We start from the raw sequence: 25655 nt of genomic DNA, 5'->3' as shown, positions 1-25655 counted from the left end.
ATAAAAGTTTAGATTTGTGATTCCTTTAAAATTCTTACAAGATTAATTTTAAAGATAAATAATAAAATAATTACTCCTTGCTGTCTGCCAGTAAGAGAAACTGGCTGAGTTATTTGCTAACAGTTTATTAATCTATAACAAGCTGCTTAGTTACAAATGTATATGGGTTTTTAGAAATTGTTTTCTTTACCTGTACTACTTTTAATGTTATTTCTTATAAAGGTATTGGGAAACACATCTTTTTACAATATTGAGTAAAAGAAATCAAAAACACAATCACATTGTCATTTTACATTACTTGAAAGATTTTTCCAGGATGTATAAGCTATGGAAGTAAAAACAAAGTGTGGGGGTTGGAACATTGTTCTGACCATCCATCAACTCTGTGTATGTATGCATGTACGTAAAGCTTGTCTGTGTGTGTGTTGGAGCTTGCTCCATCCACCAATTGTGTGTGTGTGTTTGCGAGTGTGTATTTTCTCTTTCCTTCTCTTTCTCACTGGCCCCAAAGAGTTAAAATAATTCATGGTTTTACTACTGGAAATAGGGACTGCCAGACCCAGTAAGTTAAGCTTTGTTCCCACAGAAATAAGTCTGCTGAGTAACTTATTTAACCACTGGTTGCCATGGGCAGCAGCCCCTGTAGGTATTTGGATACTAATATTCCCCCAGTCACTAGCTCTAAGCACTGATAATCCAAAGGCTGCCCGCCTCAGTTTACCTAACACATGGTTGTCAAACTTGAATTCTGTTTGTATTTGCTTAGAACAGAGACATTTTTTTCAGGAATTTTCACATCAACATTGGAATATTACCTCAAATGTCTCAAGATTGGATTGTGAAAACAAAAAGAAGGGAATCGTAATTGTCCTTACAGAAAAACTGATATTACATGTATTTCATTTATATAAGAATATGAGCTTCTTGCTGGATATACTAAAAAATGTTTATGTTTTAACAAGATATTAAGTCAGTTCCTGAAATTATCCCTGGTAAAGAAATGAGGGGTTTCTTCATTTTGACCTGTCTTTTCTATGAATCCCGGCACACACATCTCATGGACACCATCCTAGTTTACTTTACAAAACTTCGTGTCTTCTTAGCATAGCTACTTACTATTGAACATATCCATAATGCACAGTTTTCTGTAAAAAATTTGCTCAGACCATCTTCACCCCTCATTGTGAAGGCCCTTTCCCATGATGACTAGGGAGTGTCCTGGATCAGAAGTGATCCTCTATGAGAGCAGGGGCAATTTCTGACTCCCTTACGTGGACAAAGTGGAGACAATGTTGAGTGGGATCATACGTTGGCAGGTTTGTTCAGTTCTGCAAACATATGCCCCATGACCTATTTATTATGCTATTTAAATTCAAAAGGCTCAAAATCACTCTGAAAATGAATTTTGGATCAATGGACCCTTTTTTTTCTCTAGTTTTATTCCATATACTTGATTAATTTAACTTTTTTCTTCTTTTCACCATTCCTTCTGCCAAATAGATAGCTTCAGTTTTGACTTGACATGTTTAAGAAAAGGGAACCTATGTTAAGGGGTTGCTTTCAGAACCTTGTCTGTAAGGCATCTTCTTCATTGTTTATTGACATATGAGGCCATAGTGTGCTGTGGGCAGTGTCACTCCTAGGGAGGTAAGTCTGGTTGTATATAAGAAAGCAAGCCAGTAAGTAGTGTTCCTCTTTGTTCTCTCCTTTTATACTTCCAGGTACCTTTCTTGAACTCTTGCCCTGGCTTTCCTCAAAAGCATGCTGGAATTTGTAAGTTAAAATACACTCCAAATTGCTTTGGGGTCAAGGTGAATTGATAGTAGATCTTGTCTCTTAGATGGCATGAAGAAATGAGTGGCCAAACCTTGCCTGTTAAACTGCCAGAGCAAACAATTTAACAGGCTAGACATCATTGGCAATAACTCTAAATGCAGCAAGTCTAAATTACTCCAGCAGAGGGATTTACACCACAGATTAGATGCTGATAAGTTCGAAATTTGCTCATTTTGCCACTGGTAGACTCATTTCCATTGTCTGGGTACTTATAAATTTCCTTTCCTTTATCCTGTTGCTGGAGAACATAGGTTTCTTTTTGCTGCTTTTTAGTTTTGCAGAAGTTAAAAACTGACGCAGAAGGAAACTGAAGAGCAGTTTTCTTAGTTTTACAAGTACAACAACAGCCAGGTGAAAGAGAGACTCCAGAAGCTGCTGGGAGAGAAAAGATAGATTTGAGACTGATAAACTTGGGTTTTCTTTGTCTGAAGTCACTGAGGTGCACGAGCTAGGCACGGAATGTCTGCCAACAGCATCATGGAGACTGGGATGAGGTGTTTTCAGGATAAATGTGAGAATGGCAGAAGTGGTGGAGACTTTAGGATTTGGCCTGATACTGGAAACAAATTAATATATGCAGGGGAAAGTATAAAACCTGTGATTTTGTTCTGAAAGTTGGAAGGTTTCGTAGGATCTGTGAATTATAATATGGTCCAAAGGGCTGGAATTCAGTTTGGGTAGAGAGAGAAACCCTTCAATAACCTAGCCTTGGTGAAATGGTAGGTGAATCTGCTGATGGTAGCATGCAGGGTAAATTTATGAAGATTTAGGAATATTAGAAAAAAAATAGAAAGTAAGAACAAATTCAGATGCTGTGGAGAAACTGCGAGTGTGGAAGAATGAAAGTAAGAGACTGAAAAGAACATTTATATAAGGTTACTAAACATCAAGCACTAGAGGGAAGTCAGGTTGAAAATAATCACCTTTAAAACAAAAACTTGAAACAAAAACCTGTGGGCAGTGCAGAGGAGTGACCAAGAAGTGGCACATGACTGACAACCACAAAATGAAGTGCCCAGTCTTACAGAACTTGGTCATTCATTTGTGTAAAGATATATCTTACCTTATAGAAATCTATAGATATTTTATTTGATTAAGTAAGACTAAAATAGCTTTTCAAGCATAGGTATCAATTCATAACTCAATGCAAAAATGTAGAAAAATAATTCTCTGAAAAACATTTTATGCACCCTTTGAAATAATGACTATGTCTCTATAGGACCTAGAATAAAACAACGCCCCCCAAAAAAATCAAAGGGAATTCATTTTAAATTATTTAGTTACCGTCTCTTGTGATATTTTGCTAAAATCTATTCACTCCAAATGCAATAAAAATTATGCTATTTCTAAAATAAATTGTTTTATTTGTTTTGGAGATTAAAATGGTATCATTTCCCAATTCTCTTTTCTACCTCCAAATCCTCTCTTTCAATAGCCTTGGTTTCTTTTATTTATGATGCATATGTTCCTAAATATATTAACACAACCTGCTCACTTCCTATAAGGTTATTTGTGCATATACTATTTTAGGGCTGACCACTTGGAACTGGATAACCAATTGCCATTCCGTTTCCTGGAGAAGACTACTTTTCCTATTCTTAGAAATCCTAGTTGGCTGTAATTCTTTGTGTAGGATTCAGGACTTCTTAATAAAGATGAAACTAGTGTTTGAGGGATCATACACTGTTCGCTCACTCATTCATTCATTTATTCACTAATTCATTCATCAGCCAGATCCAGAGAAGGGCTGATTTATGGTCAGTACTCTAGTAGTATATATATTCTCTAAATGACTTTTGTCAGTTAGTTGGAAATAAATCATTAATATGTTGATACCTTTTAAAACGATAATGATTGATTACTATCTTGGAATCAAAAAATTCATTCAAAGAGTAGATAATAAAGATTAAACAAATTCTACCTCTGTTTCAACAAAATTAAATATGGTACATGGTAAATAAAAGAGTATATTTAGTTTGAAAACTTTCTTCTGTAAAAAGTGTAATTAGTTTTTGGAAAGCATGGAGGAAAAATGTATATCACTGTCTCTGAACCTAATCATTAAAGTAATTTCTCTTTTTATTCTAAAGAAACAAGTTGCTTATAAAGGTCATATTTTTATTATGGCTTACATTAATTTTCAATGCACTATTTTGGGCAATCATATTACCTATATTTTCCATGAATAGGTATATTCTCCGTGATACCTATATTCTCACATTGTAAGAACTTTACAGTGTACATTCTTCCCCTTAGAGCTAGAAGTTCTTATGCAAATTAAGGGTATATTTTCTGGGTGTGGTGACAATGGATTCTTTACATAATTCATCTTTAACTGTTTTTGACATTTTAAGGTAGGTTTATTAATTTTCTGAGGATTATAGATGTGGGAAACTGAATTTCAGTTAGGTTAGGAACACACTCAGGTTAAAGTTAATGATGTCAGGAGAGACTCCAGGTGGACACTGTACCAGATGGCCTTTGTGGCTTTCTGAATTAACTTAGGTTTTTATGATTTTTTCATTCTGTCACATAAAACTGACAACTACATGGCTTTAATTATAATGCATAATGCTTAATACATACTTTAAAAATACCAAGTACGTTGTAAGGAATGATAGGTTTTTTGATACCTTGATATCAAAATAATGATGTTTTATGAATACATAAATTATAAGTAGATTTGTAAGTGATACAATGAGATTTTGAGAAGGAAAGTTCCTAAAATCACAGTTCAAATTGTCTCTCTAACTGAGGCTCACACCTAAGTTCCTACCTGTGAGCTGTGAGCTCAATTTATAAACAGAGGTACTTAATTATGACATACTCATTGCTACTGATGAAGGTATGAAGATGAAGGGAAACCTGGTGAAAGTGTTGAGGATATTTGAATTATCTTTTTAACTCAGCCGGTCACACATTTCCTTTGGGCATCTAAAAATACATTCACAAAATGGAAAGTTTCCAGTGAAACTTTTAAATGATTCTAGAGCAGTTTCAAGTGAGTCAGATTTGTCATTTATAAGTGCTTCTTACTCCACTTTTCATAAGGAAACATTTCTCTCGTCAGGTCTGTAATCCATGTTCAATGATTACCAAATGGATATTTACATCTGAACTAGTATAATGAAATATGTGAAAAGAGGGAGAGTAAGATTGCAAATTCACTCCTACCATGAGTAGATCACTGCCTAACAATATTACATTCTAGAGACAGGCAAGTCTTGTGTCATTGCTGGGAAAGAAACTCAAATCAGAACACAGTCTGTCCTCAATCATAAAATTACTGTACATAATTTTTAAGAATTTATTACAAAGCTATAGAAAAGAAATACATCCCTATTTAAGTTCCCTTAAATATTCACTTTATTCTATACCAGTCACATTATGTACTATGTAAGTATTTGCTTCATGATCAAGTGAATTAAACAGATACTCTAAGGTCACCTTCCATGTCCCATGTCCACTCCTCATGCACAGATAGAATCAAATCCTTTACATATAGAAAACACACAGAAAATGGTGCCAAGGCCAGGCTCCTGATGCATACCTGAACAGAGTCTGCACATTCACAATCGTTTTGGCGTCTGCCATGTAGTCTTCCTCGGCACTCATGGTGCTTTCTTTGTCCACCACCACCATGTTGGCAGCGAAGGTCACTCCACACCTGAGCAAATCATCTAGACTTTGATAAAAATTCACAAGAAAAAGAAACAGAAGGTCTGTAAATAAACTACACTATGGCACGCAGGGCCTAAATCTGTTTATGGGTTGGCTTTATGTGCATCCTTATAGCTGAATGACTAGAGTATACAGATAGACATTAACGAGAACTGTAATGCCTTATGACCTGCTGATAGGAAATTCAGAATTCACCAAACACTAAGAGTTCCAAAGCATCCATATTTGGAATCTGTGCTCAGTAGCACTAAGTATATGAACAGTTAAATAGAAAGAAAGCATGACAATGATTCATGTTTATAGCTAGTGTATTACTTCAAGGGCAAAACATTCTAATTGGTTCAAGTTGCTAAATTGTTTTCCTTGATTGTATAAGAGGGGCAGTGGCTATATTAATTTAGACAATAAGCTAAGGTAGAAATATAAAATGTGATATGAATTTTTAAATCTCTCTGTTTAGATAGATAGATAGCTAGATAGATAGATAGATAGATAGATAGATGGATAGATGAATAGATAGATCTACATTGTTTCTACATTAAAATGAGAGTAAGGTGTGTGTGTGTGTGTGTGTGTGTGTGTGTGTGTGTGTGTGTGTGTTAAAATAAAATTTTAATAAGAAATTGAATGGTCAAAGTTTTTTTTCTCTATGAGGTAACTAGAAAAACTGGGATATAAGTAGTTGTGAATTATTTTGGTCAGTTTTCATTCTTGTTTCTGTAAAATGTATTGACTGTCATCTTCCCAGAAATTTAAAGAAAGAGATGTTTACCACTAAGCCTGACCTGGGCATCAACTAGTCTCAGTATCTTTGCTTTTTACACACTAGAAAAAGGGGACAAAAATGGGGTGAGACTAAACTTAACTTAGTAAAAGGATGGAGTAGTTATATGGTTCAGTGAGGACAGATAAGAAAATCAGTTAATGTCCACACCTCCTCACTGCACTTTTTCCTAGATAGATTAAATAATATTTTAGAAATTATCTGGCAATGAATGGGACTTTGTGTCAGCAGTAACTTGCTTTTCAGCATGTGCAACTTCTTAATTTAAGCCACAGCAATACAGAAAATATTACATGTGGTCCCTTATGGAGAATTTGGTGATGACTAAGTCATCTTGCTTCTAGTCATTTAGGACTTTCAAGATATTTCCTTGTTTTTTCAGCCTTTTTATTCTTTTCTACACCAAAATTCTCTCCTATAATTTTATAGAACAAGAGAAATAAAAACCTTTAAGAAGTTGGCTTTATTGAGTCGGAGCAGAAATGATTTTGCAAAACAGAAGTTAATGCTGGACAAACGTTTTACTAAGAAAGCTTGTTCCAAGTTTCTTGAAGCACCCTGCTTTCAACTGGATCTGTTGACTTTATCTTTAAAATATTTCCTGCTATCGTGACTCAGGACCTTGAATTTTTATTAAATGATATATTAGAGTTTAGAGACAATACAAAAGGTTGGGATGGTATCAGTGAAACATGTAGAATCTTCGGGTTCTTAAAGCTTTAAGTTTTCTAATTAACATTCTAGCATTTTTAAGTAGGATATGAACTTATTATTTTGAGTCCTGACTATCTTTTCTCTGATATCTCTGCTTTTTAATCTCCCTCCACCTTTTTTAAAAAAGCATGCTGGCTGCTTTGCATGTTCAGCCACCAGATGGCAATAGCAGCCAATGAAACCCATCCGAGTGACACAGTCAAAATTTGTTCTCAACAAGGATGCCTTTTTACTTTTCCATGACTCAGTTTTTCCAAGTTGGAAAATGTGAAATTTGCAAGTGTGAGGAAGTATTCTGTTTAAATGGGTTTTATTTTCTTCAAAATTTCAAACATAAGTTAACAAGAATTATACAGGGAAACTCCATATATAATTCCCTCTCTAGTACATACATGTGCATATAGATATGGTGACCAATCTTCAATAATTATTAGTCTACAATCAATCAATCCTCTTTCATATCCTTATTTGGAATTTAATAATCTTAGTTTCCTTTTTGACCATCACAGATCTTTTAAGGTATTTTATGCCATTTATCTGGTGCTAATTTATTTTTCTGATTAATGATGTCACAAAAATGTTTATGTATATTTTATATTTTATAATATAAATACATTGCATAATTGCATGTATAGCATAATCTTTTAATTAACAAGTGATATAATTATAAATCCTAAAATTTTCTGGAATGAATTTTCAAGAAATTGTTACTACTTACATTGAAAGTATGGTAATGGTCTTGTTGCATTGCAATGTGGAATTTTAAGGTACTTTTGGATTCCAGCTTATCAATAACATAACTGCAAAAAATGCTGCTTTTGCAAAAGCTGCAAGACTGAAATAGCTTTGCGAATGTGAGAATCTGACCCATTTGACATGCAGCAAGGTCTGTTGCAATTCAGCAATGGATTACAGCTTAGCAGTATGATAGGGGATACACAGCCCAGGGGCATGTGCTCTGCATGCATAGGTCACCATATTTACTGTGCTAACACGACAAAGTGCACTCATCATGCAGGAACAAGACACAGCACTTGACAGATCACAGGACACTACACTCGTCATGTGCCATAGACATTGTCACCTACTTGTCAATAGAGCCCACCATGTAGTAAACCATTGGAAACCAACAGATTGCATCCAGAAAATGCATATCTGGCCTATGTAGCAGATGGATTACAAAATGAAACACAGTGTCACAACAGGGGCAGCACTTCTAGGGAAGGGAAGCAAGTTCATTTAGTTTGCATTTCCAAAACCAAAGACAAGATACATTCTACATTGCTCTTTTTGCACTTCTTATAAACCATATGATACACTAAGAACTGTGAGTTATAAATCAGAAACATTATGGCATAATTTTGAAAAATACTGTATTATTACTATTAAGACAACACTTATCAAATATTTCAGATACTCAATGCAGAAGGTAATTTGACAAAGAAGAGCAAATGGTTATTTTCTTAGATAATCTTATGGACTACACATGCCTCTAAAGAATAATCAATAGGTTTGAGTGCTAAGAGAGCTTTGCCTAAAGAATGTATATAATCACACCACACTTCACATCTCAATGTGTCTAGTATATAGTCTGAATATGCATGGAAAAGCACTGTTGCAAAAAGTTACATTGACACTATTTCACCACTGAAATTACTGTCTTACCAACGTATATTGCTGAACAAATTTTCATTATAACTGAAGTCTTTACACATAAGCACAGCAAAGGAAAGAACCATAGACTTTAACCTTGCTTAATTAATAAGTTACATGATCATATATAGACCCAAAAATTGTTCAATGAACTTTTAAATACATTATTTCATATTAAAGAATAGCAGATCAATCTCTAACGTATGTTGAATTTTAAACGCATACCGAAAACCATAAGAATGCAATGTTTTTTTTTTTCTAAAGAGAAAATAATCACTAGGAGCACCCAGGAAACAGAATTGGAGACTATTACGGAGAGATAATATTTTCTTTGGGTGTTGGCAGATGAGGAGCAATTTGACATGAACAAGACAGGAGGGAAATTCCAGATCAAGGTAATGAGACAAAAACTTGCAATTTCCCAGGTGCTGGACCTCAGTTGAATCAATTATTTTCCTATTTTCTTCCTGTTGATTTCTGTCCTATCTCTTTCAACTCGAAAGAAAAATAAAGTTTAATATAGTAATGTATTAAATAAAACAACCTTCCAAATGATGATACTGTTAAAATTTTGACTGAATTCTTCTGGATGTTTAATTTATTTGTAATATTGAATGGACCAGTACTATTATATTGTATTAAATTGCCACAATTCAGTTTGAAAATTCAGAATCGTTTAACTCATAAATTACATGAAATTTTTGTAATCATTTCTAGTTTATTTTACATATAATATTGGTGTGTTTACCGTTAGATGACTTTTGAGCATCAGTTTAACCAATATCTCAAGAAAACACAGAGTGAATCTTGTTCAGTTTTTAACCGTCTTTAAAGTTCTTACTCAATATTCTAAGACATGCATTTGCAGGGTTTATGATGGAGATTTCAATTCAATTTCTAGACACTTTCTTGTTTCTTAACATTTGGAGTGCAATTGAAGGGATTTGCAACCCCATAGGAAGAACAACGATGTCAACCAACCAGACCCCCCAGAGCTCCCAGGATCTAAACCACCAACCAAAGAGTACACATGGATGGACCCATGGCTCCAGCTTCATATGTAGCAGAGGATGGCCTTGTCAGGCATCAATGGGAGAAGAGGCCCTTGGTGTTGTGAAGGCTGGATGCCCCAGTGTTGGGTATTCTCGGGCAGGGAGGTGGGAGTGGGTGAGTGGGTAGGGGAACACCCTCATGGAAGCAGGGGGAGGGGGTATGGGATGGGGGGTTTCTTGGTGAGAAATCTGGAAGGGGGATAACATTTGAAAAGAAAATATCCAATAAAAATAAACAAAAAAGCCCCCCAAAACCAAACCAAACCAAAAACCACTAGAAGGGCAATATTTTATGGCTCTCTATAACTTCATAATTTTAGAAGTGTGTGTAAAGATGCAAGCACAAGGAGTGCTGAAAGATCAAGTCATTTTGATTGTATCTTTTGGGCTAATTTTAAATTTCTAGATGTTTTGATTCTGGCTTTTTAATTACCATTCCTAATTATTAATTGTAGATATGTACATGAGCTTCCATGACATCTATTTTAATCTGGTATATTCTTTTAGGATTAGATTATTCCAATTTCTTTACAGTATTTTTCTCAGGTTTTTGTTGTTGCCGATTTTAGTTTTTTGTTCTTTGAGGGTTTTTTTTGGGGGTGGGTGTTTGTATGTTTTATTTTTGTTATTTTTACAAGGTCTCCAGTCTATACTTTTTGGAACTCTTGAATAATTGAATCACTAAATTAAGCAAATAACTTAAATTTTTCTGAGTAATAAACTGTACTCAGATCTCTGGAACAAATAAGTTGTTGTGCTATAGTCACTGTCATATGAGAGATAAAATTCAAAATGAGACCATTATAATTTTTTCCTCTTATGACTGGTAGAGATGATAAACTGTAATTTTTATAAAGAATGCCTTTTTAAAGGAATCTTATAAATTTTAGTTATGATGTATTTATACATATATTTAACATGAGTAAGATATCTTCCATATTCTTGGAACTTGCTTTTAAATATGGATTGATCTTTATGTGATTTTGGTAATCTCAAGTTATAATCTAATCACCTAAACCATATAAATACATACTCCCAGTGAAACACAGTAACTTAAGACTAATCTGTAGTTTAAAAGAAACTAGTAATATAAAGAAACAAACAACCTTGCATTCATGTATTTTATAGCTATTCATTTATCTGAGTTGACAACAGTAGTTAATATACAAAGCTGCTTAATAATTTAGTTATACATAATTGGTCAATTTTCCTTCTCATTGGGAGACAGTGAATTGGCAATCATAACCTTACATTAAGAAGCATTATTATTGAGAAAATAAACAGACACATGGAACATTCACTGAAAATATGACCCTCATCCCTTTTTTATGATATGTATTCAAAGTACGATGGAATGATTAATATAGAAGTAAGTTATTAATGAAACACAATAAACTGTGTATTTTCTGTCTGTCAAATAGGGAAGCCTATCTGTTCTATTAGAAGTCACATGAAAGAAATACGGTAAAAGAATCAAGGGATTTTTCTATAAACTTTGTAAAAAAATGATCACATGAAAATAAATTTATAAGTTATTATTTATGCACCACAAGTGTTTTATACACACTGAAATATTTAATTTTTTTAAATCTAAGAGACAATGCTAAGTGTGTCAAAGAAGTAGATGGACATGTAATAAATTTGTAGGCTAAAGCCAAACAAAACAGACAAAATGACTGGTTATAAATGAAATAAAATGTCAAAAAATATACAAAGCAGGCAATATTTAAAAATAGAAGTAAATAAGCACATCTGTTAATCGCAGGTCTGAGTGTAGTGCCTAATAAGAACACAGGCTGTGGCTATAAAATCTTATGCCATCATAAATATCTCACAATGCTGCACATACATTAAAATACTAAGTAGATCAACATTGCCAGACAATGAAATCGTACATTTTGCAGGTTTGCAGATATCAAGAGAAGCCCTTCTGTTCAATTAAATCATTAAACATAATATTTTTATTTCAACATCAAGGGAAGAATGTAATATACTTTTATGATCAAAGTTAATTTCATCAGTATTTTACAACTACATTTAAGTAGTCTTTTTATTCTTTTAATTGCTTGATCAGGGTCAGGAGAGATGGCTCAGTAGCTAAGAGCATTTGCTGCTTTAGCAGGAGACCAGGATGGTTCCCAGCCTAGCAGGACAACTCCGAACTCTATGACTTGAGGTCCAAGAATCCAACCCATTTTCCCCCATGTATAGGTACCAGGCAGGCAAGTGCTGCACAGACACTCATGAAGGCAAAACAACCATATATGTATAATTTTTAAGAATGTAAAGAGTTTAAATTTAGTTGCAGGTGCTTAAAATCAATGTGTGTGTGTGTGTGTGCGTGTGTGTGTGTGTGTGTGCGTGCGTGTGCGTGTGCGTGTGCGTGTGTGTGTGTGTGTGTGTGTGTGTGTGTATGTGTGTGTATACACCTGCAGTATGTGTTCAATGCTTGGATGTTTTACATACTACGTATACACCATTCTACTGATCTACATCTGCAGACTGTTTCCTTATCAACTGGGTTTTTACAGAAGACTTTTCAGTAATTTAAATAGTATCAATGTTAAAGTCTTTATAGGAGAAGAAAATCTAGCATTTTCAGGCTGTCACATATACCAGATCTTATGCTAGTATGTTACATATATTATCTATGTCTCCAAATAACTTAAATTTTCTTATTTTTTTTAAATTAAAGAGAAAGAGAGATAAGGCCACAAGATTAAAAAAAAAAATGGTCCAGACTGCTCTAGAGGTTAAGTTTAGATATCATCTCAATTCTGTCTGAAACAAAACTGTACATTACTATGTGCAAAACAGTTGATTGATTTAATAAATGATCGGTGTAAAAATTCATGGCATCAGCATGGATCTGGAGCTTCTTTGTCTAAGTTTGGAGAATATATTCCAGCTTTGACTTCCAGCTAAATCTTAGCTAGATGACCTTTAAGGTAGAGGCTATAATCAAAATATTGGAAATCATTCTAGCACCACAAACAAAGGAGAACAGATGGTGGAACCATCAGAACTGACAGCACTTTGATGAACTGTGGAAAGATCAGAGTAGCTCTGATGAGCCACAGGAAAGATGTTTTCAACGTGTCAGACTTTCACTTGAGCACCTTTGAAATGTGCAAGTCCTTCTCACTACAAACATGCTGAACATCCTATTATGTGTTGAAAGTATAAATTGGATTTGCATTTCACTACATTTTTACACTTCTTTTCTTGTTATACAGAATCAATTTGTATTTTTATTAATTTATCTCAACAGGCACTCCCTTAATATTAGTTTCACCACTGCTCATTTAAACTTGGTGAAACTCTCAAATGAAGTAATAAATTGCCAAAGTGTATAAGATTATGATTGTGAACATTCTTAAAATATGAATCTATGATAACAAGAAAACAACATCAGTTCCTGTAAATTTGTACAATACACTGCAGAATAAAAAGGACTTTCAGACCAATATGTGTCTCATTGTTTCAAAAGAGGGATAAAGGTCTACATAAAATTTCCAGGAGGATTATTTATTGAAGTTCGGTATTTGAGTTGAAAAACAAAGCAACTTAAGACAAGTAAAAATGTTAGATGTCATTTTTGAGATATACACAGGAAGCTAAGTGTTTTATATTATGTCCTTGCAATTTAGTAAATAAACTGAAATAAGTATAACACTTATAATAAAATAACCATGTTTATTTGAGTATAACTAAAATTATACTCAGCAGGAATCACCAAGATACAGTGTCAGATGGGCATTTGTAATTGTCAGCACTTTTTAAGGATGATACATTTTCAGTGGGTAAATATCGGAAGTTAAGATAAGATAATGACCTTTAAAACTAATTGCAAACTATATATATATTGTTCAAAAACCCATGAGTAGGGTAAGATCTTACAGAGATCAGAAACAAGGACCTTATTGGAGCATAGCTGGCTCTCATCCTAGAATTGACAGGGGGAATTTTGCCTGGATGTTATATCTTTAGTTCTGCTTCATAACACTGATTATGAAAGTTTATTCTAATGTTTAAATTAAATGCAAGCATTTAGATGGCTAACTCCTTGAGTACATATCTCTGGTGCCATGATTTTTATGTCATATAAATACATAAAATGTATAATAAAATTAAAATGTTAAAGACAATCACATGGAATGAATTTCAACCTTTGCTACTATTATAAACCTTGTGCAGGAAAAGGGCACTAACATTCTGAGTTAGTCTTTATGGTTTCATTTGGATAGGATAGTACTGAACGGCTGGCTATATGTATACTTACAGCAACATAGTAGCCCGTCAGTAATCCAGAGAAGGGGAGTTTGCAGATGTTGTGTGTGATGAGTCAGATTCAGAAATTAAGGCTACATAAAGAATCACAGGACTAGATAATCCAGGCGAAAAACTGATCCTCCAGGAATTTGAAATGTCAGTGACTCATGTTAGATATGATACCGAGGTAAAAGACAAATGACTAAGATTATTTCACAAGACTGGAGACTGAAAATGAAGAGCATACCTCTGTTTCACAAGCAGAACAGCACTCCAAATTTTAGAGAAAATGAATATTTTTATGGGGTGGGGGTAGGGAGGAGCTATGAACCAGGACCTCAGGTTTAATATTGAAATAATGTGAGGAAGACAACAGATCAGTCTGACTGGAGCACTGAGGGACAAAGCTCTGCTCACAGTCCCAGTTTTTCTTTTGAAAGTTCTTGCTTTTTTTTTAATCTTTATGACAGGTGTCTTTAACTGAGCCAGATTGATCAAATCATTTCCAGTAAGGACACACGATGACAGTCTGAAAATGCTTGGCTTAAGTTCTATTCGTAGTGTTGACAAACAGCCCCAAACTGGGCATCTGACTTAGTTAACCAAAGTGTCTGTAGTACCAACTTAGTCACCCTGCAAAGAACCTCCAGAATTCAGAGTGTGGAAAAAGCCAGGGAGGAGCATGGCAGTCTCTCTATTGTTACAGACTTCTCACACCCTGGGTGTCACACTCCTGAGGCTTGCTTTCATATACTTTAATTTCTTCTAACACTGCAGCCATGGCAACCAACTTATTCACAATTAAAATGAGGGGCACTGTAACTTGAACATAAAATAGTTTGACCATCTTATTTGGGAGCCTGAGCATTCCTGTGTAGAATTTTCAAAATACTTAAGTAGTCATAGTTAACAAAGTCCGTCACTCTAAAATCTTCAAGACACACGCTTGTGATGCAGCATAATTTGTTTTCTGTTATGGCACACGAACATTAGCATAAGTAAAACACACAGTGACATCCCATGTTATAACATATAAAGGCACATCAATAAATTATTCTCTGATAATAAGACTAAAGAACAAAACTGTTCAGCTTTGGCAGGTATCTTTAAAGATTGTTAATTAAATTGAGAAAAATTTAAAAGATAATTCAGTGGCTTCTTCCCACTGGTCCTATGAGTAAAGCCACTGGTCCTATGAGTAGATGACTATTTGCATATTAATTTCAAGTAAATGATGGCAATGATATTTAACTAAAATTGATGAAACATTATCATAGTCAATAATGCTTAGCATTATAGCATAGACTCTATCTCCCAATGATTTGTGCACCATAATGTATCTGATTTAAAACCATCAGTAAATTTAAGGAAATGTACAATTAAAATAAAAATTCTGTCTGTGTATCTTAAAGTATACTTACGGATTATCCAATAGCAGAACTATGGGATTTAATTCTTTCTTTGGTCTATAATATGCCCTGAGTGGTACAATAAAATTATATAATCCATTTCCAGCTGTTTCAGCTGCAACTATAATTAGTTTATTTTTGAATCCATAGGCTTTTGCGTCCTCATAGTAGTTATGCTGGCAACTCTAGAGAAGAAAAATTATACAAAGAAATGCCATTTTTATACACCCTAAAATTTGGTGAAAGAATATAGGATATATGGTTATGTAAAATTTATCAACCTAATTTTCTAACAAATTCGAACACCACTGCATTTGACTTTGCCCAGTTCTCCAACTTGATGTTGGAAATAAAAGTGTGATTGGTAATAAAAGGAGTGGGAAGTACAGAGCTTAACACACTGTTTGCAGTGCAAGCTAAAAGTTGCTGCTGTATAGCCACATACTATCTGTTTTGTTGTAGTATAGACGTGTGGCTTTTGTTTCCAATATACACTGATTAAAAAGCCTCAGGAATATTCCCAATCCTAGCTACCTAGAATGATACAATAAGAAAAAAATATTCTTAAAAAAGAAAGGAAACAGAAGACAAAAGAGTGGGAAAAAGTAAGAAAAGAAAACTGTATTGTTTAAGTGCAGACAAGGCTTAAATGGTAAGAAGCAATACACAAGAAAGAAAGCACAGTATTTGATCAGAACTCATCATAAAGCTGGGGGAGAAGAAAATTGTTTGAAAAAAATGTTCCTATTCCTGAGATGTTAGACTCAGAGGAAATTAAATAACATTACTAAATCAAGACAGTTTTCAAGCTCAATTATCCGCATGCCTAATGGCTACAGTGGTTTTTTCTTCACCATTAATGTCTCTACATGGACTTCTTTTTATTTACCTGGGTTGATATTAGTTAGTTCTCTTTGTGTTAATTACTTATGAAGTATCCTTTTGCCATTATCCCTTAATAAAATTATTTTTAAATGGCAAAATGAAGCACAATGTGAGAATAAAAACAATTAAGAACTACAAAAACTACAGATTTTGCTGCTACTAGATTCAGAAAATAATGTTAATCAAATTTGAATAAAAAAGTAAAAGCACTCAAAGAGTGAACATAATTCTATTTAATATACAAGGAGGTTGTTTAAATATATTATATTTATTTCTATATATTCTCTCAAGTTGAGCAATGTAATGCAAAAGTTAATTCAGGGCTAAAGATATAAATCTGTAGTGAAGAACTTTCCAAACTTCTTTGAAACACCAAGCTGAAAATAAAAATAATTAAAACCACATATTTAATGCAGCTGAGAGTAGCAACTGCAGAACAAAGATGAAAATCTTATCTCAAATGCAGAACACCACCCAAAATTAAAAGCTAGAAACTAAAATAGAAATCACAATATGAAAGAAACCTTATTCAAATACATATTGATTAAGGATTTTGTAAAGATGACCCAACCACAGGCCTCAGAAAAGTCAGTGAAGCGTTATACTGAATAAACATAATTGCATAGTCATAGACGTTATGAAAGCATAGACCAGCCAAGACTATAGGATCTTAATCAGCCATAAAGAAAGAGTGAATATCAATGATGTATTTATAGTGACCAGAAGGACAGAGGCAATAAGGAAGTAATTATTTGAAACTGGATAAGACAAGCAAACTGTCTCCCTAGAATGAAAGTAAAAAGAGTCCAAGGAAAAACTAATGGGGAAAAATTGTCAACATCCAAATCTCACTGGTAGACATTCTAACAGCTGAAAATGAGGCAGTATGGAAATAATCCAGAAAAGTAGAAGAAAAATATCTAAAAGAAGAGAACAGTAAAGAATAGGTGCATACGTCTTCAGAGGGTGCAGTATGGGAAATTTTTAATTCTGATATTCAGATTCTGCAGCCATATAAGGACTTTTTTTTTTTTTTGAAGGGCAGGGTACCCAGACACTGTTGGTGATGCCAAGAAATACTTGGTGACAGGAGCCTGATATAGCTGTCTCCTGAGAAGCTCTGCAAGAGCCTGACCAATACAGATGCAGATTCTTGTAGCCAACCATCGGACTGAGCACAAGGACCCCAGTAGAGGAGCTAGGGGAAGGACTGAAGGAGCTGAAGGAGTTTGCAACCTCATAGGAAGAATAACAATATCAACCAACCAACCACCCCCCAGAGTTCCCAGGGACTAAACAACCAACCAAAGATTATACACAGAGAGACCTACACTTCCTGCTGCATATGTAGAAGAGGATGGTTTTATCTGTCATCGATGGGAGGGGAGGTCCTTGGTCCTGTGAAGGCTCGATACTGTCAGGGCTGTAAGGCAGAAGTGGGTGGATGGGTGGGTGGGTGGGTGAGTGGGTGAACACTTTTATAGAAACAGAGGAGAAGAGGGGATGGAATGTGGGGTTTTTGGAGGGGAAACCAGGAAGGGGGATAACATTTGAAATGTAAATAAAATAACCAACAGAAAGGCAGGGGCACTAAGAAAAGGACTGAGAATACTGATTGGCTGATGCTTAGAACAATTAGAACTTCAACATCTATGAAATATAACAATGTAAGAGAACTACTATGTTTATGAACACACAGAAGGGATACAGTTAAGAAAATCCAAGGAGACAATATGAAAGTAGTGCGGAGAAACCTTGGCCAGACACTCAGCAAACACTGGGACAGAGTGATGAGGTCATCCCAATTCATACACTTCAGAGACACAAGGAAGCCAACTGATTAATGCCATCCCATAATCCCAAAGAAAGCATCCATGTTCAGAGCAGATGCTATCATACCAGCCTAATATTACTGGTACCACCAATAATCTCTTATATAGTCAGGAAGCAATAAAAGTGTCTAATTTTCCAGTATTAATGTAGCAAAAGGTAGTTAGTAATTTGCTTTTAAGGTCACCTACTGCCCCTTTTCTCTGAAAGATTAGTTACTTGGAGATAATTCAGTTCTACTCTCTTGGTTTCCTGATGGTTCTCCTGTACTCTATAACTATATGTTTAAGAAAAGAATCGATTACATTAGAAATGAATCCAGGCACCAATCATGGTTGCTAAAAGTTATGGTATGCTAAGAACAGTCTTGCAAGGAAAATATCAAAAGTGAAAAAGAAAGTGTACCTGTAGAAGGCATCAATGCAGATGAACAACACTCAGCCTTTACATCTGTTAATGTAGCAAAGCTGACCAGAAATCTCAAATGCTTCAAAAGTCAAAGAAAAGAAAGGACATCAAATAGAAAGGAAGGCCTTGAAAAATGGAATTCTGGATGCCAAGGAAATGGCACGTACGGGACAATTAAAAGCAAGAGAAAGATGCACAGGCCAACTTCAGATAGATAAAGCTTGGAACTAATGAACAATCTATCGTCATTAAGTGCAGCAGCAGACAGTATTTGTAACAAAAACGAGAGCGAGAATACTAACGGAACAAATGGAAACCCAGCTCAGTAATCAAATTCCTTGACTTACATGTAACAACACAACACTTCTAAGGACACTACAGAAGTCATAGCATTGAAATTGTATTCATTTTACAGATAAGTGAAGTGAACTTAAATTGTGATTTTCTCAAATTGCACAGATTGTGAAAGGGTGCAGGTGTTATAATTTTAAACCCAAATAAACAGTAAAAAGAAGAAATCCCTGTTTATGATGCAAAAGACCCAGAAAATTCTTTAGGGTGTGTGTCATTCCACTTCAACCTATTTCTAACATTCCTCAGGAGTAAAGAAAACATCAAAGGAAAAAGGCAAAAATGTTCACATTCTCAGAGTGTTTTGGTTTGAGCTGATTCTTTAAGACATCCAGGCAGGAAGAGAAACTACATAAAAAACATTTGAAGGAGATATGAGTGAAGATATGTAGGTCAGCTTCAACCTAGTCATAAATGCCTATAAATCTCTTTAGTCAAGATGTTGTTTACTAAAGCAAAGACTTGGTATCTGAGCAAACACAAATGGTGATTAACTAATAACCAGAAGTGGTTTAAGAGACTTGTGACTGTCTTTCCTTTTAAAAATCTAACTGACTGGTTAACAAAACTGGATAATTAAATAGAAGTATAAAGCATTTATGTGATTTTTTTTAAAGTGAGGACTAAAAGTAAAACTGATTACTTTATATCATCAAGTTTATATACTAATATATTTTAATCTAATACTATAAATTACTTAACTATGTGCAGTAGCTTATACTATAAATTTATTATTAGAGAAAATAAAACCAACAGGAATACATTACCTTGTCTAATCTTAAGCAGCAAAAGGGCACTTTTTCTTGAAGTAGGTGGCAAAAAGTAGGTGAACTTCCTATGTATGGGGAATAAGGTGGGTAGCCTTTGGCATACCTATAAAGCAATATGAGATGTTACTCCTGGAGTAGTCATGGAGGCTGAAATCCACAGATTTGACCCAGATCTACTGGATGTTTAAATTAGAATTAGTGAATCTATGCTTCCAGAATGTTATGAAAATCACATAGTTTAAAAAATGCAATGCAAATTATGATAAAATACAACTGAGTATAATGTCTTATTTCCTCAATTTTTAAGTACTGATAAAAAATGTTTCCTGTCATGTGAAAATTATATGAACATCGAGTTCTTCATTCATGAACCCAGCATCCCTGTAACACAGCCATTCACATTCATGTTTAATTGGGTAATGGGGTATTTGTGTTTAATTCAGAGAGAAATGTGAAACTTCAAGTATGTCACAATTGTTTCTTTCTAGAAAATATTATCTAATCCTCACTCTTGGATATATAAGCATGTATCCATCACAAAGAATAATATCATACCTTACAAAATATATTTAAAGCAGATGGTATTAAGTTTGGCTGTATTATTATTCATTAGTCATGTACTCATAACTAAAAGGGAAGCAAGTATTTTAATTAGTCAAAAACACGTTTTTCCCCCAAAATTGTTCTTAAAATATTATCAAAGAAATTTAGTTTGTTTACTGACTTTTGAAAACAGCCACATGCACATTTTGGCTACACTAGTTTGGAACATGGAACTTCTAAAAGGCAGAAGCTTAAATGTTAATGAGTAAATAAAAGGAAATTACTCAAAGCAATGTTTTTGCATCCAAAATGGAAGCTCTTGAATTTTACTAACTTTTCCCAAGACACCATGAAGTAAAGGCCGTGTTGAAACCATTTTCTAGGTACTATTGTTTGGGAGGTCAAAATGAGCACATTTTATAAATTTAGAAGTTGACAACCATTATTGCTACCCTAATACGTCTTTGATCTTCCTAATAAAGTTTCCTTCTACATCTCTATGTTTTAAAATCTAAAAAGACAATTTCATTCTCACTTCAAAACATCAATTCTTAAATGGATGGTTGCCACAGGGATGGTTGTCCAGTCCGCTGGTGTCCCCATTCTGTATTCTACAGATGTACTTGCATATTTGGAACACAAAATACTTTGTGACAAGATTTTATCTACAAGTATGTTGATATTTTCTGAAATAAATAAAAATTGTAGATGAATTTAAAGTAACTTTTCTGTTTCAATAACAGCTCAGTTTCAGTTTAATGAAACATTTATATGAGCTTAAATGAACTTTATTGCTGGATATGATCAGCAATGACTGTTTATATCACTAGTCCTAGTAACAACTCTTATAATGCCTAATGCTATTAATCACTCAGTGTGACACATTACAGGAACACTCCTTCTCTCTCATTTCAATTAAGTTTTATATAATGCAATGATGTGGTAATTATACATGATTCATAAGTAGAGAAGTTATAGTAAGATTGTCTATTGTAGGATTTTCCCTGTCCAATCACATTAGGACAGCGGGAGGCCTGTGATTGGACGAGGGAAAGGGAGGCAGAGCTAAGAGTTGCAGAGAACAAGAGTGTCTTGAAGTAGGAGGAGAACCAAGATTGCTGTGGTATACCATCATGGTGCTTTCCAGCTACATGTAGCTATGATTTTACAAGGTTAGTCACATTAGGATAAAGCTTTTGTCATTATCAATTGGCTCTGGAATTATTGTATTGGCATCTTGTAAATTGTTTCCAATTTTGTTTACAATATTAATGATATATAAATCTGATTGGTTAATTAAGAATTATGAGTTTTGATTCTACCAGGGAACTGGGTATTGAGATGTGATGGCTGACCGCTGGGTGAGTGGTAGTAAGAGGAACTCAGAGAGTTGGCAGGCCACCAGGAGAGCAGAAGCATAATCCAGCCTCTTGGAGAGTTGGTGCATTCTTTTTTTAATATTTCCCTCAGCAGTTCATTTGCAAATAAGTATTACAAGATGCAACTGGAATGGCAAAGAAATAATTAAGATAACAAGGTCAAGACTATAGGCTACTGTATTCTCAGCTTTTCTATAGTAATCCATGTACACATGTAGATCTAAATGAGATGGCTGCTAACAGGTAGGGGCTGTAAGAGAATGGAAGCTTAGTAAAGGAAGAATAAGTCTTTGATTTGTAAATATAAACTATTGCTAGATTCCAGATAAAAGGGGATAAAGGTTGAAATGAGAAAACACTTTATGGAGAAGGCTGAATATTTCACTGGATAAACTCTTGAATTTTATGATGTTTAATCCTGCTGGTCAACTTGACAAGCTTTAGAGTCACTTAGAAGACACATCTCTAGGTGAGGATCCTTTCATATAAGACTAGCTGATAAAGGAAGAACCACTATGAATTTGGGCAGGATCATCTCAGGGGTTGTGGTTCTAGACTTACCAAAAAGAAGAAAGTCAGTTGGGTACTGCCATACCACCCCATCTCTGTCTTCTGAGTGCACAATGTGACCAAACAGGTCATGACTTTGAGAGAGAATTTGGGGTTCATGGGAATAGTTGCAGAGTGAAGCGGAAATGGAAATGGTTTGAATATAGTAACCAGGTAAGATAGTCTCAAAAATTTAAACTAAAAAACCCAAAAAACAAAAAACAAAAAAACAAAACAAAACAAAACAAAAATGGTGACCAAAACACAATCTAGTAAAACAAACCTACTCTAAATTTGAAGAGGTTTCTTCATCGGGTGTAGTTTCATCTTCAGACTGGTCACTTAGAAGATCACATGTTTGAATTGATGATGTATCTGCCACCTCTAAAACAGGAGCAATGCTAGGTCTTCTTAATTCTTTGCCTCCCTCTGAAGGGAGAGCCAAGGTAGGACCACTTGTTGCTCTGCAGCTTGTGTCTTGCAAGTCTATAGCCACAGTACCTAACATAGTAGAAAATAAAAATCCATTAGCACATTTCTACTATCTGTGACATAATGATCATTTGATGATCAAAACTAATCTCATTATCGAGCACTCATTTGTGTGTGTGTGTGTGTTTCTAATCTCTCTCAAGCTCTCAATGTAAATGTAATTTGGCTATCTTTTTTTTCCATAAGCATTTCACTGGATAAATGTATATTACAATTCATATGTGTGATCAGTCAGGCACAGTGGCACATACCTTTAATTCCAGCATTCAGGAGGCAGAGGCAGGTTGATCTGTGTGAGTTCAAGAGTAGCCCGATCTACCAGGTGGGTTTCAAGCCAGTCAAAGCTATGTAACGAAACCCTGCATCAAAAATCATTTGTTATAGATATAGTTTCTTGTGATAAGAACTTGGATCCAATTGTGGATATTTAAGAGGTAGAGAGGTCTTTAAAAGGTATGGTCTCCAGGAAAGTCCTGATGTGACGACCAGTGCTCAGTCATTCCAGTGTATGAACAAAGATGATGGTGAGTACTAAAGATCACATTATAGGACAACTGTCTCACTGGGAAAGAAGGAAGATTTTCTAGAAGTAATGAAAGAAAATCTTAGACAAATACATAAAGGATGTAAATTTTATAAAACTGATTTATTGATGCAAAAGAAATCCATCTGAGATGCTGTTATCTTAAAGTTGTAGACTTGAATGTACATTTATCACATTAACCCTATAGATGATCATGCAGTACCCTAGTACTTCAGAAAAAAAAGAAAATAGGGCATGTTAGGATTCTTTTCAAGACTTATCAAAAGCAAAATGAGATTATTTTCAATTTGCAACTCTGTCCCTTCATGTAAGACAGTCCCAACATTGAGTGTTAAACCCTTTCTCACTTTCAAAGGGATGCTTACATAACCTTCTTGTCAATACATCTGACTGAACATTACTTCCAAATACATAGTTGTTTTCTTTCCTAACAAGGCAACACACAGACAGAAGCATGCCTATATGGATGTGCCATTTGGTCTATTGTCAGTTATATTGCCAATACTGATATCAGCCAGTATCTGATATAGGTATGAGAAATTTATAATTTAGCAGAAAGATCTGAAGAAGCAGTTAGAGCTGCAGGAACGCGACTTTCCTTCCAACATCTTTGTCTCTTACAAATACTTGGTCCTTTCTGAGATCATTTCCTCTGCCATAAATAGGTAATCTGTGCTTTAGAGGCAATTTTTTTTTGTCACTGACCATTTATTCTAATCTTCTGTGGAAATCCTTATTTTTAAATCACAGGTCCTCAGACTATAGGATCTCCTGTATTTCATTAGTTCAATTATTCATCAGCTGTATTCTATTTTTTTGTGTGTGTGAATTTCATAATATTTGTAGTAGTTTGCTAAAGCTTCCATAACATTGTGGAACACATTAGATGCCATAATTGAGACTAATTTCTTACAATTATGAAGAATAAAGTTTCAGAACAAATTCTTCACATTGTTGTGATTTTTTCATAATATGGTGAGAAAGAGATTGGTTATCATTGCAAGTTCAATAATTGCCATCCCCTCAATTATCTTTTTCATCAGTTTCCTGTATGTGAGTCTCTGTTGTATTTCTTCTTCCTGACAGTTCACTAGTCATATAGAGACAATGTTAACCATAATGACTCCATTTTAACTTATTTATAAAAATAAAATTCCCAAATAAAAGTATATACAATGACACTGGAAGGGTTTTGGTTTAACTGTTTGAGTTTCAGATGACAATCACAAATTTCACCTTACACTATTATTGTCTCACTGGTTTCAAGATATAGATTGATATGTTTCCCACAACTTAATCTCTGACTTCCATGAGATCCCTAAAATGTGTCTGTCACCTTATTCTGAACTTTTCTATTCTCTTTTTCTTTGTTGATTATGTGTGTAAAGGTGTGTGAAGGTGTCCATATATTTTTGTGTGTCCAGGTATACAGTGTATGTGGAAGCACATAACAAGTATAAAAATATGTGGAGTCCAGAAATATGTGTGTATGTTCCTCAGAAGTCATCTCTCTGAGTTGCTGAGGGCCAACAGCATTGGTGAGCTGTCTAGACAATATCTAAGCAGATTGTCTCTGGTTCTTCAGCACTGGGATTACAAGTGTGTACTGGCTTGCTTAGGCTTTTCATGTAGATTCTTGAAAATAAACTCAAGTCTTCACCTTTTCATGATAATCTGTTTATCCACTTAACTATCTCACAATCCCTCAGTTGTTCACTTTCACTTAGGTGGTGTTACAAGTAATAGAAATGTAGTTTGCTGGAAAAAAGACAGCATTTTCAACAGATGGTACTGGCTCAATTGGCAGTTAGCATGTAGAAAAATGCAAATCCATCCATTCCTATCTCCTTGTACATCTCCAAGTGGATCAGGGACCTCCACATCAAACCAGATACATTAAAACTAATAGAAGAGAAAGTGGGGAAGAACCTCGAGCAAGTAGGCATAGGGGAAAATTTCCTGAAGAGGACGCCAATAGCTTATGCTCTAAGATCAAGAATTGACAAATGGGACCTCATAAAGTTGCAAAGCTTCTGTAAGGCAAAAGACACTGTCAATAGGACAAAATGACAACCAACAAATTGGGAAAAGATCTTTACCAATCCTATATCTGATAAAGGGCTAATATCCAATGTATACAAAGAACTTAAGAAGTTAGACTCCAGAGAAACAAATAACCCTATTAAAATAATGGGGTACAGAACTAAACAAAGAATTCTCAACTGATGAATACCAAATGGCTGTGAAGCACCTAAAGAAATGTTCAACATCCTTAGTCATCAGGGAAATGCAAATCAAAACAACTCTGTGATCCCACCTCACACCAGTCAGATTGGCTAGGATAAAAAACTCAGGTGACAGCGGATGCTGGAGAGGTTGTGGAGAAAGAGGAACACTACTTCATTGTTGGTGGGATTGCAAGCTGGTACAACCATTCTAGAAATCAGTTTGGCGGTTCCTCCAGAAATTGGACATAGTTCTACCGGAGGACCCAGCTATACCA

At 34.7% G+C, this 25655-nt stretch overlaps 1 protein-coding gene across 5 annotated transcripts in view; it reads right to left on the bottom strand.

Moving 5' to 3' along the window:
* Nucleotides 1–25655, bottom strand: part of Kcnt2 (potassium sodium-activated channel subfamily T member 2) — a 353683-nt gene that overhangs the window by 76301 nt on the left and 251727 nt on the right. For 4 of the 5 annotated variants that reach the window (XR_004122600.1, XM_031384276.1, XM_031384279.1 and 1 more), the window contains exons 17-21: nucleotides 22404–22617; nucleotides 19643–19748; nucleotides 15414–15586; nucleotides 8104–8175; nucleotides 5387–5521 (exon numbers count right to left, since the gene is read on the bottom strand). Coding sequence is in view for 4 of the 5 variants with exons in the window: in XM_031384276.1 (XP_031240136.1) it covers nucleotides 5387–5521; nucleotides 8104–8175; nucleotides 15414–15586; nucleotides 19643–19748; nucleotides 22404–22617 (700 nt within the window). In the remaining variant the exon portion in view is untranslated. The remainder of the gene's footprint in view (nucleotides 1–5386; nucleotides 5522–8103; nucleotides 8176–15413; nucleotides 15587–19642; nucleotides 19749–22403; nucleotides 22618–25655) is intronic. The other variant, XM_031384283.1, reaches the window with a different exon arrangement.

This window comes from Mastomys coucha, unplaced genomic scaffold (genome assembly GCF_008632895.1).
Source record: "Mastomys coucha isolate ucsf_1 unplaced genomic scaffold, UCSF_Mcou_1 pScaffold1, whole genome shotgun sequence".
NCBI lineage: Eukaryota > Metazoa > Chordata > Mammalia > Rodentia > Muridae > Mastomys > Mastomys coucha.
This window is presented reverse-complemented; position numbering and strand designations above follow the sequence as displayed.